Here is a 13,924-nt window from a genome sequence, read left to right as displayed (position 1 = left end):
TTATCAAAAATTTTGTACCATTAGGTAACAAAAATTTCGCTTTACCAAAACCTTCAATCAAGTCTACAGGACCTGATATTGTATTCACCATTGTTTTTGTTGGTTTTAGTTCCAAGAAATATCTTTCATCTCGCAGAATAGTGTGCGTTGTACCACTATCCGGTATGCATATTTTCATGATATTATTTCCATGTTTGCTCATAGCATTTTTCATATCAAACTTCACAAAAATGTAATAAAAAAAAATTAAGTACAATACAAATGTAAAATATAACATGCTTTATAATACAAAAATGCATAAAAAATACAAATTTATTACAATCTAGTCCCACCAATCTTTTAATCAATGTCTTTAAAATCATTCAAAAAATCTGCAGCACTGAAACTAGTTGAACCAATTAAATGGTCACTATTTTCAACAAAATTGGTCTTTTTTCCTTTTCCCTTTATCGATTCTTTATAGAGCTTACAAAGGTGCTCGGGGGCTCGACAAGTTCGTGACCAATGTCCCGGAGTGCCACATCTATAACAAACACTCTCGGTTCTTTTTTATTGATTTTCATTTTCACTCATGTTTTCATGCTGCCTTTTTAGTGGGTGGTGCGTGACGCTCTTTTGAGATGAGTTACTGAAATAACTATTTCGATTATTTTCATATCCACGACCGCGTCCACGACCACGGTCATTTCTACGTCCATGTCCCCGCCCACGTCCTCGACCTCGTCCACGACCAAAATCTGGTTTATTCCTTTGATTTTTGTTTTCATTTTTCATTACGACATTTGCTTCAGGAAATGCCGTTGATCCAGTGGGTCGGGATTGATGATTTCTTACTAACAATTCGTTGTTCTTTTCCGTCACAAGAAGACATGCGATTAGTTCGGAATATCTCGAAAATCCACGCACTCTATACTGTTGTTGTAGAGTTATATTCGAATGCGTGAAAAGTGGAAAATGTTTTCTCAAGCATTTTCATCTCTGTGACTTCAAGTCCACAGAATTTTAATTGCGAGACTATTCGATACATCGCAGAATTATAATCACTGACTTTTTTAAAGTTTTGGAATCTCAACGTATTTCATTCATCACGGGCGGTCGGGAGTATCACTTCCCTTATATGCTCAAATATTTCTTTCAGCCATTTCCATAAAGTCATTGGGTCTTTTTCTGTGAGATACTCACATTTTAACCCTTCATCAAGATGTCGGCGCAAGAAAATCATAGTTTTTGCTTTATCTTGTAAGGTTGATATATTATTTTCTTTAATGCTTTCACTTAGACCCAATGACTCAAGATGCATCTCAACATCAAGAGTCCATGACATATAATTTTTTCCAGTGATATCGAGTGCAACGAATTCAAGCTTTGCCAAGTTTGACATGGTGGTACTAGAAAAATAACAATGCATTTTATTAGTTAATTTCCATTATTATGAAAATACAAAATAATGGATAAACGATGAGTACAAGTAAGTGTACAAATAGAGAAAAATCATGTGGTGAAAAATTGCTGGTGAGTACAAAACTCGTGAGCATGATGATCATAATCGTTATGAAAAATATCCTTAGAAAAGCCAAAAACTCCATCTTCTTCTTTTTCGAAAAAAAAAACCGAGGAGAAAATGTTTTGAGATGAAGAATCAATTTTGGTGTGATTGAAAATGAGTTTGAGTGAAAATATTTATAGGCCAAAAACTAGCCGTTTGTGACCGTTGGGGGTAAAGAAAAATCGAGTATGTGTTGAATAAAAATTTTTGATAATGATACAATGGATATAATGATAATCATAATTAAATAATTATGTATATCATATCACATTATTATAAGATCGGTGTCATAGACAGCCTTTTATATAATAACATGACATTATACAAATATGATTATAATGTTTAAAAACCTTAGAGGCTTTTATACTTGTCGTATCCCTTACCGGGAGTGTGGGATGTCGTCTTAACATCCTCCCAGGATTTATAACAAGTTTTTTAAAAAATTCATAACATGATATTATATATTAATATATACACAATAAAAATATATAAACAGTAAAATAAAAATTCTTACTTGTTGAATATTTTTGACTTCTTCTTGTATTTTGGAGCGTCGGAAATTATAGAGAATGTTCGAGCGATCGTGCTGATAACGTGTTATGAAAAGTAAAATTTATAAAACTCAAAAATTCAAAATATTCTCAAACTCCACACTTTAAATTTATTCTCTCAAATTGTGTTTTTCTACATAAATGGAGAGACCTATTTATAGATCTCAATGGGAGATTAGTCCAAAAATTAAATCATCATCATCTACATTATCACACACTAATTTTCAAGATAATACAACTCAATTTTCAACAATTTTAATATAATATAATATATTTTCAACAATATTTTATTTTTCGACTCAACCCCAAATTATTGTTTCTTACCCTCAACATAAATCGACTATTTGATTTGTCAAAGGAATGTGGTTGGCTGGTTGCACTTAGTCAACGTGTTTTTTTACGATACTCCAACCTTTATTTATGATTTTTTGCTCCCTGATTGTAGGCATTTCTTTAAATTAATGAAGATTTGATTTGTTTGCCAAAAGAAAAAAAAAATAAAATTAAGACTTAGGAAACACCTCACAAAAAAAACCATAATCCTGCCAAAAATGAAGTGAGAGAAGGACCTTGAAAAGTTGTGGCATTTGTTCTTGGCCAGTGAACATGGATTCCGCAGGTGGTTATGATAATCTGAGCACATTACTGTTAACGCACTCAAATATTCCTCCATTATCATCCTCTGCAATCATGAGGCATCCCCACAAGCAAGGTGAGTCAATTTCTTGGCTTTTTCCACACTAGCAGTAGACTAGTAGTTGTGTATTTCTTTCGACTTTTATTTTCTATCTGTAGCTATAATTCTCGTTTCTCAAATTCCTGGAAAATTTTCAGTTTAGGGTTGGGAAAATCAACGACTTTATTAACCAGCAGAACGAGTCAAAGAATCCAGTGTTTCATCTGGGTTTTTCCCTTTTTCTAATGTTTCTCGTTTCTCAAATTCCTGGAAAATTTTCAGTAAAATCAACGACTTTATTCACCAGCTGAACGAGCCAAAGAATCCAGTGTTTCATCTGGGTTTTTTTTTTTCCCCCTTTTTCTAATGTTTACGCTGTTTGAATTTGTTGAGGAAGATTGAATGCAAGTGCAATGTAGGTAAAGATACAAGAAGGCTCAAGCTTTTCAAATCTTGGCTGTAGGATTTTCAAAACTTTCTTTCTTTCTTTCTTTGTTTGTAATTTTGTTTTCAATGAAGATCGAAAAAGGCCTGATCTTTTATCTATATTGGCTGTAGGATTTTCTACACTCGTCTGTTTATTAGTGCTGTAGTCATAATCGAATTTGCCCTCTACCAAACTTGTAGTTTGATTGTTTTTTTCCTGGTCAAGTCTTAAATTATGCTTATCCTAGGGGATAAAAATGGAATCTTGGAAAAAAAAAGCTTATGGGTTGACCCCTAGTCTCGCTGATATGCTATAAACTGGACCCAATCGGTTACTTTTCAAGCTTGGAGGGCAGTGGTGCATAGTGTAGCCTGGTAGATATTTTGGCCTCTGTTCTCCCTTCCACAGCTTATGAGCAAATGCAAATTTCTTAATCGAAATCAAGTATTAGTGAATATGTGTCTTCCTCCGGTCGAACGATCAGGGACGCTATGGACTGCTTTGGCACACATAATAACTGCGGTGATCGGTTCCGGGGTACTTTCCCTAGCCTGGAGCATGTCACAGCTGGGATGGATTGCGGGTCCATTGACCATGTCGGCATTTGCATCAGTCACCCTTACTTCTGCTTTGTTTCTCTGCAACTGCTACAAACATCCAGATCACAACCATGGACCTCACAGAAACGGTTCATATTTGGATGCTGTGGGGGCAATTCTTGGTAAGAGTGTGTTTCAAATTCATTGCTTCGGGTGCCTTAGTTCTTTTTCTTTGCTGCCGGTTTCTGTGAAAGTTTAAATGTTTGCTTTGGTCCAGCTTAGTATCGTTGGAAAACTTCTCTGTTTCTTGAATATTATGTGTGTTGTGCACTTTATGTCAGGTAAGAAGAATGCTTGGGTTTGCGGTATAATAGTGAGGATAAATTTCATCAAGCTAGGTATTGTTTATACTATTACATCCGCCATTAGTATGAGGTATGTTGATAAGCTTATGTTACCGAGTAGGAACGTCATGTACGTCTTGTTACGAATTGATTTCGAATGTGACAGAGCGATTCAGAGATCGAACTGTTACCATTACGAAGGGCATAATTCGGCCTGTAAATATGGAAACACTTATTACATGATCATTTTTGGAGGAGTTCAAGTTATCGTGTCGCAAATACCTGATTTCCGGAATATTGAATGGCTTTCTGTTATCGCTGCAACCATGTCTTTCATGTACTCTACCATTGGAGCTGCACTTGGCTTGGCCAAAATTATAGGTACTAATGTTTGAAGAGTAGTGTAGTGAGGACTGTTGAATATATTTAAAGTTTTGTGGCTGCCATTTTAGCTTGTCTTGTATTTAGACTGAATATTTACAGAGAATGGAGAAATCAAAGGTAGCATTGCTGGAAATCCAGCTTCTACCCCTGCCAGCAAAGTATGGGCTATTTCTCAAGCACTTGGGGACATTGCCTTCGCTTTCCCATTTTCTGTGATATTTCTTGAAATAATGGTAGGGGGAAATATAAAATCTGTATTTTTTCGTCGGAAACACGAGTTCCCAATAAGCGAAACAGAGTCGAAAAATGATTTGATGAACAAGTGATTGAACTTTTTGAATATGTGAAGGATACTCTGAGGTCAAATCCACCCGAAAAGGTCACCATGAAGAAGGCATCCATTTTGGCTGTCATCACCACAACTTTCTTTTACTTATGCTGTGGAGGATTCGGGTACGCAGCATTCGGGGATTCTACTCCTGGGAATCTCTTGACTGGGTTCGGGTTTTACGAGCCTTACTGGCTCATTGATTTTGCTAATGCATGCGTTGTTCTTCATCTGGTCGGAGGTTATCAGGTATGAACTTTCATCAGCAACACCCCTTTTAACTTAACGATCCCACGTTGTTTCAAAATATTCGCACGTGATCAGGTGTTCAGTCAGCCACTCTTCGCAAGTGTCGAGAAATGGTTTAGGGAAAAGTATCCCAACAGCAGATTCGTGACCGGTGATGTGAAACAAATATCAGCATTCAGATTGAATCCTTTGAGCTTGTGTTTCCGGACCGCTTACGTTGCATTCACCACGGGATTTAGTATACTTTTCCCTTATTTCAACCAAGTGGTTGGTTTAGCAGGGGCAATCAACTTCTGGCCTATTGTCGTGTATTTCCCGGTGGAGATGTACTTGGCGCAGAATCATATAGGGCGCTGGACGAAGACGTCGGTTTTCTTAAGAGTGTATTGTTTTGTAACGTTGATTGTGATACTATTTGCCTTCGTTGGCTCCATCAAAGGGTTGATAACTGCAAGGTTCAGCTAGGATATATGGTATCAGATTTATGTGTAGAAATTGTTGTGTTAATTGGACTAAATGAGCCAGAAGCTGTCATATGGCTTTAAATCTGAATGGGTTACAAACAAGCCCTTCTCAACATTGTGGTCTCGTACATAAATATATATATATATGCGTGTGTATGTATATATAATTATATGGAAAATTTAGAATATGATACAGAAAAAAATATGGTTGTCTACATATGATATGATAGTATATTACCTACGTTATCCGATGAGCAGATTCAGAGGTGGTATTTAAATATATGAATTTAGAACATTTTGTATGGTTGAGACAGGATCATCGATCGAGTTGGATATATACAAGTGAAATACAAATATTAGCTCTATATATTGGATCTCAAATGATATGGTTACGTTTTTTTCCCCTAAAAATATTAGATATACACATTCATTGAATACTCTTAGGCCATTTCCAACCACAAATATCATTTTGGTGCAAATTTTGCACTAAAATAGGGCAATTTCTGCATCAAATACAACATTCATCTCCAACCCATTTACACCAAATCTTATACCAAAAGAAATATTCTCGAAATATTTTTTTTATTTTACATATATTAATTATTATTATTCAATATATTTTAAATAAATAAATATTAAATTAAATGAATTATTTTAATAATTTTTTGATTAAAATTTAATTATTATTTAATAAAACAAATAAATATAATAATTAAAAAATTTTAAAAAAAATTAAAAAGTAAAAAGGACTGCGCCAAATTTGGAGCAGCCCCTGTCCTGCGCCAAATTTGGCGCAGGAGTGAGTAGGGCGCTATTTTGGTGTACCAAAATATAATAGTCACGTACCAATATTATTTTATCAAAATATATTGATTTATAATCTTTACATGAAACATCGTTCATTATATCTTATAAACGAACCAAACAGTGTCTACGTGAGCTAGCTAGCTTGGAAGCTGGTGTTTTGGCAAGTGGAAGATGGATGAATATAGAGCCAGAAATGAGCATGCAGGGACGGACAGGCTGCATGCCAAGATAGATTTGCTGCTCACGAGACTTCTTTAGACGCATGGATCCAACATTTTCAATTCGGGATTTATCGTGTCTATTTTGTATTATTATTATTATTATTATTTTAAGACGATAAAATTAGTAGTTGTTGTCTTTCAATATGTATTATATAAATCTTTCGACTTATATAATATTTTGTAAACTATGCTACCTAAATACACTGTAGTGGACAAATTCTGTGCGCTACGTAATAGAGATAAATAGACTTGAATTCTAAATTAATTAATAATTAGTTTGTGTGAATGTGTGTTATCTTTTGTATTTACATATAAGATGAAATCATAGTTAAATTTGATTTCTTTGGTGTGGTTTGTATAAATTACTGAAATTATCTTATTCTTTTGTTTTTTTTTTTTATACTAGTGAATTGTGGGCACATATACTGCGTGCAACACGCGCGTTTATTAATGTTAAAATTTCTGTATTGCATAATGTGTGTTAATCGTATTAAGGATACCAAAATTTTGCCAAAAAATAAAAATAAAAAAGGTAATTATAACAATAATAAATTAGTTATTTCAAGTAAATAAGAAGATTACTCGGTAATTAGTTCGTGGAAATCATAAATAAAAATCGAGGTTTCATATATATTATTTGCTTCCAATTAAAATATTGCTACATATGCTATATATAATCGCGCTTAAATTTATCTTCTTGAATTGGAGGAAAAATAAATATAGAATATAATATAATATAGAGAATTTAATTATTTTAGACCAATTCATGGTTTTTTTTTTTTTTTTGAAAATAGCCTTCTTTGCTATATGTTTTACAATATATAGTCTTGTATAATTAATAATTGTAAAAATACTAAAATGCCCTTTTCTACCCTTCTCTCAATCTAAATTCAATACTACTACGAGCTTAAAAAAGAAAATCAATACTAGTACGTGGTAAAATTTAAGATCTCATTTCAAAATTAAATAATTTTTTTCCGAATTAAAAAAAATGATTGAATTTTATGTTACCATATCAAATGACAATGAAATTAAAGTTAAATTATTCGAAATTATTGTATTTTAGTTTGCTGATAAAAATCAATGATAATGGTTTCAAGATATAGGACTGTGAGGCAATCTATATTGAGATATTGATGGTGAGATAAGTAAGAAAGAATTTAAAGGATAGATATTCGTGACATTTAACATAATTAGAAGGTTAATTTGAGAAATTAACTTAATTAAAGGCTAATATTAATTATGGTAATTTGATGGATGCCATGCATTTAAGAAAATCTCTCAAATATATATATATATATATATATGGAAATGAAACTTGTTTTGTTCTGATAGTGCGCCGCAGTAATACAGACAAAATCTCAAGGCAAGATGGACACATAGTTAAATGAGAAACAATAATAATATAATACAAGCAGAAAGAGCAGGCTTATCATCACACGTATATATCAAAGAATATTACAAATTTGGTATATATCAAACTGCGGCGGGCTTATTTTGGGAAATTTCTTCCTATTTTAAGTGTAATATCCTTTTGAAGTCAAGTGATATCCAACATGAAATGTTTAATAATAATATAAGATCGATTAAAAATCAGTAAATTTCATATAAATTGATAAATGTCTATAAGTTATTATCTTAAAAATGACATTTCATTAACTGTTTACAGTTATGCATTTTTTATTTTTTTTTGCTTGAGTTCTTTTGGGAACATTCATGTGAAAATTCCAAATTTTGTCTAAAAAATTAGCATAATTCCGATTTTCATAATTCATGTAGTCAGATTTCAGTATTTTATAATACAATCCCTTCCATAACCTGGCCGAACTTATAAAATAACGAAAAAACTTCATTGCACGCTTGAAGTATGAGTAAGCAAACTTAAATTTTATAATATTTGTATAAAAAAAAGATGGCTATAAAATACAAATCTTATCTTATGAATAAATGAATCAGCATAAACTCATCATCCAGCTAAGTATAACATTGGTCCAATAGCAATGCAAACTCATTCTCTCCGTTTACGTGTCCGCCCAAATATTCGGAGAAACCCTAGATTCATCTAATCTCGCCACGTGCCCCTCCGCGTATCCTAGCCGTCCGCGTGTCGCCTAAGGCCGCGTTTGCGTGTATGCTATCATTACCGGCCACCGAATTGCTTCGCCACCCCAACTTATGCGTTTGCTTCTCTCACTCACTCACTCTCTCCACACACTCTCTTTGTACACGTGGCACCTTTCAAGTAATTTTGCATCAAAATATTTTTAAAAAATAAAATAAACACTAATTTAAATTAATTTTGCAATAAACATTTCTTATTTCATCCAATTAATAAAAAAAATAATACTAGAGATACAACCAATATATTATATCGTGATATTTTGTTATTATTTCGTGAGATTTTGATATAATATCGTGAGATTTTGCATTTAATGTATCGTGATATTTGATAAATTAAAATTTTGTATTGAATTTTTTATGGTGTAAAAATTGTTGTACAAATTTGATTATACATATAACATTGTTTTAATAAAAAATATTATTTTATCGTAAATGTGAATCCGATCATCTTGACCGTCTCACATAAAACATACGCGAAATATTATTCGTGGCCATTAGCAACACTTTCACATTTGACTTTGCGCCTAAGTACGGCTAACACTCTTCAACTCGGGATAGAAAGAGATCCGTAATGTTCTAGAACTTAGAGCGAAGTGACAAGAATGTCCTCGAGACTAACACACGTGTCCAAATCAAGTTAGTGCCTTGGTGTTAGCCCAACAAAGGTGAAATCCCTTAGCAAAAATCCTCTTGCTTGTTCCTTGGAGCTTGAAGAAAGTCGTATGGAATTATTGGAATCTTATCCCGTAAAGTTTTTACCATGCCTTTTCCCAAGGGTAGCCACTTTCCATTCGAGTGGAAATACGGCGGATGCGAGTTTGATACATCTGGTCCGATGATAGTTCTTGGATCATTGTATCTCAAATAATTTAACGTGAGATTCATGTTGATTCAAGGCCGATGCGTATGCAACATAATATGTATCTGTTTATTAGTTTTTTTGTTGTAGTTATGATTTATCTAAAGTCAAATAAGTTTTTATGCGTGGTCCGTAAATTTATTGTTGATCTTATATCATGGAATAAATCAACTATCATATGTGCACATAGGGGTAGTTCGGTACGGTATATCGCATACCGTACAAAATTTTTGATATCGATATCGTACCAAAAATTTCGTCGGTATACCGAAATTTTGATATGACATAAATTTATACCGATACCGTATCGAATACCGATATTCGATACGGTGTCGGTAGGATACCGTGTATACCGATTTTTTTATACTATTTTTTTTAAAAAAAATATCGTATGATACCGTGTATACCGATTTTTTTCCGTTATACCGAAATACCAAAAATTCGAAAAGCTTATACCGATACCAATACCGAAAATTTCGAACCAAAATTTTTGGTATACCAAAATTTTCGATATATTCGATTTTTTTTCGATACGATAAAAACGGTATGTCGACATTTCGGTATTTTTTGTCATCCCTATATGCACATACATAACTCGAAAGTAAACTTAAAAGTTGGCACAAGTGTTTCTTTTACTTGTATCGCTTTGCAACTTTTAGAGTGGATCCTTATCAAAACTAGACGATATAAAAATAAAATAAAATTCATTCACCACGTGTAACAGATCGACCTCATGCAATAAAATAAAGTTCACTTTAGTATATATGCGAGATGTTTTAGTGGGAAGGACTGAATTAATTGAATTCAATCCATTTTAAATGGGAGGACTTCAATGCAATTACGCCAAAGTATAACTATCCGCATGCCAAATATTTGATTACGTTACACAAAAAATTAATAAAGGTGTTGATACATGCAAATATTTTTGTGTTAAAAAATAAAATCCATATATTAAATATTATAAAATCCTGAATATAAATGCGAATTTTCTTAATCATAAAGTCAATTATTAACAAAGTATCGATGCGTAGCCTTGTGCCCCACGCGTTTGATGTGCCAATAGTACGTACTTACTTTACAAGTTAATTTTCCATTAGTTGGTGTGTAAAGAGAAATAATTATATTCTTTAACTGACTTCAACAAAGACCGTGTACAAGCTGGCTCATGTCACTAGCTTATTTTGTTCACTCTACCTAAAAATTTCTTTCTTTTAAAGATCATGACATGAGACGGTCTTACAAATCAATTTTGTGATACATATTTCTTATTTGAATCATTCATTAAAAATATTACTATTTATTATAAATTTAAATAGAATTGACCAACATATCTCAAGGAGACATAATCTTAACAAAAATATAACACCATATGATATCTGACAATATAAAGATACTTTTTGAACTAGGTGTCCATAGCTCCACCGTTATATCAAATGAATTTTATGCAAGGTCTATACATCTATACATCTATAAAATATAATAATATATGAACTCCTTAGAATAACTGTTTTGATCAAATTAATGGATGAACAAATATTGCTCTTATTACTTATAATTACTCACTTTCAACTTAATTTTTCAATTTAAAAAGATAAAAAATGCTTATTATTTTTAGATGTGACATAGTAAATTATTTATGCACGTGAATTTTTTCATGAGTGGATTATTGATATATATATAGATATGAGTCGATTTCATTAAGTATTGTATAAAAGATTTGATATTTGAGTACGTGAGAGGTGACGTAGGGGATGTGTGGAGTAAGTATTCTTGCAAAAGAAGGTAATTAGAAGGACGAATCTTCCCACACAACACAAAACCCAACTCTCACTTCACTTTGACCAAATCACATTCATTCCCTTGATTTCCATCGGCCCAACACACTGCTGGATGCGTGTGAACCACTGACTTGTTTATATGAACAAAAAATAGACTTTGTAAAATTAAAAAATAAAGTATTATTTATTCGTATGATTTTATTTATTTTTTTTAAATCATTTATTAGTATTACTAAGTAATCATGACTTGTACCTATCTACATATAAAATCCACCGCCATTCCCCACGCAACTTCCAAACTCCCCCCAAACCCTTTAAATACACACTCCTCTTCCCCATACTTTCCTCAACAATTCACTTGCTTTCACTTCAAGTCTTTCACACAAGCCCACAATTACTAAACTCTCACACGCTACCTAAGCTAACGCCATGGCCCTTGAAGCTCTGAATTCTTCCGCCGCCGCGGTGCCGCCTGTTTTGACACGGCGGTTCGATGACTTTGATGACGGAAGAAAAGGGAAGCGAGCGAGGCGAGATAGGCCGTCGGATGATTATTTCCAATCTGATGAAGAATACTTGGCCGCTTGCCTTGTTATGCTCGCCCGAAGCGGCGCCGCCACCACCACCGCCACCGCCACCGCTTCCGCCGTTCGTCCCCTGACCACAAACGTCAAAGTCGAGAACTCTCCCACCGGATTGACCGACAGGGTCACCGCCTCTTCCACCGCCTCAGCCTCAGCCGCTAAGGCGACGGAAGAGTCTTCTGCCAAGAAGGCGGCGGCGGCGACGACCCAGAACCAGTTTTACAAGTGCAGTGTTTGCAGTAAATCTTTCGCATCGTACCAAGCTCTGGGCGGCCACAAAGCCAGCCACCGCATCAAACCACCAACCGCCGCCGCCGCCACGTCTTCAGACGACAGCAATCTGTCAACCTCGGCTTCCACAAACGCGTCGAACGTGTCCCCTCTGAACCCGAGCGGAAGGCTACACGCCTGCTCCATATGTCACAAGGTCTTCCCCACCGGCCAGGCTCTCGGCGGCCACAAACGCAGGCATTACGAAGGCAAAATCGGCAGCGCCGCCGCCGCCAAGACCGCCGGATCGAAAAGCGTCAGCGCCTCGAGTGACGTGACCACATCTCATGGCGACGGAGAAATCACCGCAGCCCACCGGAGTTTCGACTTGAACCTCCCGCCATCACCGGAACTCGAGTTGAACTTGGTTATTGGCCTTGGAGAAGTAGAAAGTTCCGTATAAATTATAATTATAAACATTTATTGTAATATAATATAATATACAATGTTAAACTTTAGGTTCATTTCAGCTTAGTTTTAATAATACTTTATATTTTCATGGATTGATATATAGAAATATAAATTATACTTCTTGTAAATCACAATTTCTTCATTTTCTATATTCTCTTTTCAGTTTATACATTTTCTTTAGAGTTTTTTGTATGGAAGATAAATTTAATTTTAAAATCATAAAAACATGAAAAAAAATAAGTAAAAGCCTTGTGGTTGACACGAACATGTGTATTCGAGTGGTACGTACTCGATATTGCACATGGCGTTCTCATACGCTATGGTGTAAGTTCGTTGAAATTTTATATTTTATTCTATATAATAAAAAAAAAATTAGTCTTAGCTAGCTCCAACTTTTAAATTAGTGAGATATTATTCATGTTTTGACGTGTAAATTCAAATTTCTAACTCGGTGATGTGCTTGAATATTTCAAATCTATTCAAACATGTATTTCTTTTACATTAACGCATTTGCTCCCATATACAGAATGACCCTTCCTCTATATATGTCAAATACGCGATAGATGTATTTTAAGATTTATTATTATTATTATTATTATTATTATTATTATTATTATTAAAAATTTAAATTAATTTATCCGAGTATTGTGCCGCAATAAAAACATTACCATACGTGATCGGTCAACGGTCAACCCAATTAAATGTTCAAAACAAGTGCTTAAATGAACTGATAAATAATAAGTGATTTTTCATATGACGCTGGACAACAGAAAAATCAGATATGACTCATCGTATGTCATTGGAATAAAAAAATAAAGAGTAATGCTACATGTACAACCAAATTTGTACAACAATTTTTACACCACAAAAAATTTAATACAAAATTTTAATTTATCAAATCTCACAATACATTGAATGCAAAATCTCACAATATCATATCAAAATCTCACGAGATAATAAGAAAATATCATGATATAATTGTTGTAAATATCATTGTACGATATATTGGTTGTACCTCTAGCATTATTCAAAAATAAATCTTGATGTTGAATTGTTTCTCAACCCATAACTGGGTTTTAATTAGCGTCGATTCCTAAAATTCTCTTAATATTATAAAATATTTTGTAATCTACGCATATATATATATATATATATAATATGTGAAATCTTTATTTCAGTCGATGCAGGATACTTTCCTTTTATACGTGGAGTATCATCAATATTGTATGTAATTAAAAGGGTATACGGTTGGACCATAGCACTTAATTAATTAATTATAATAATAATATAATAATCTAAAAATTCAATGTTCATTTTGAAAAAAAAAAAGAAAAGAAAGATTAGAGTTCCACTTGCAAGCCAAAC

General features: G+C 33.6%; 2 protein-coding genes across 7 annotated transcripts; both read left to right on the top strand.

The window, feature by feature from the left end:
- The first annotated feature begins 2,406 nt into the window (after window positions 1–2,406).
- Window positions 2,407–5,628, top strand: LOC140886793 (probable amino acid permease 7). Of its 6 annotated transcripts, none has more exons than XM_073293644.1 (7): window positions 2,407–2,809; window positions 3,685–3,921; window positions 4,081–4,174; window positions 4,250–4,464; window positions 4,567–4,700; window positions 4,817–5,044; window positions 5,120–5,628. In XM_073293644.1, exons 1-7 carry the CDS (start codon window positions 2,704–2,706, stop codon window positions 5,507–5,509), a joined length of 1,404 nt encoding a protein of 467 aa, XP_073149745.1. In that variant the 5' UTR covers window positions 2,407–2,703; the 3' UTR covers window positions 5,510–5,628. The 6 variants fall into 6 exon arrangements, with proteins under 6 accessions (XP_073149745.1, XP_073149747.1, XP_073149746.1 ...); XM_073293646.1 differs by adding an exon at window positions 3,426–3,574 and having other exon boundaries at window positions 4,081–4,464; XM_073293645.1 differs by having other exon boundaries at window positions 3,426–3,921.
- Window positions 5,629–11,641: 6,013 nt separating this feature from the next.
- LOC140886795 (zinc finger protein ZAT6-like) lies at window positions 11,642–12,657 on the top strand. The gene has a single exon (XM_073293647.1). It carries the CDS (start codon window positions 11,724–11,726, stop codon window positions 12,549–12,551), a length of 828 nt encoding a protein of 275 aa, XP_073149748.1. The 5' UTR covers window positions 11,642–11,723; the 3' UTR covers window positions 12,552–12,657.
- The last annotated feature ends 1,267 nt before the right edge of the window (window positions 12,658–13,924 follow it).

Source organism: Henckelia pumila, chromosome 3, assembly GCF_033568475.1.
Source record: "Henckelia pumila isolate YLH828 chromosome 3, ASM3356847v2, whole genome shotgun sequence".
Classification (NCBI taxonomy): Eukaryota; Viridiplantae; Streptophyta; class Magnoliopsida; order Lamiales; family Gesneriaceae; genus Henckelia; species Henckelia pumila.
The sequence above is the reverse complement of the archived record's forward strand: the minus strand, read 5'-3'. Positions and strand labels throughout refer to the sequence as shown.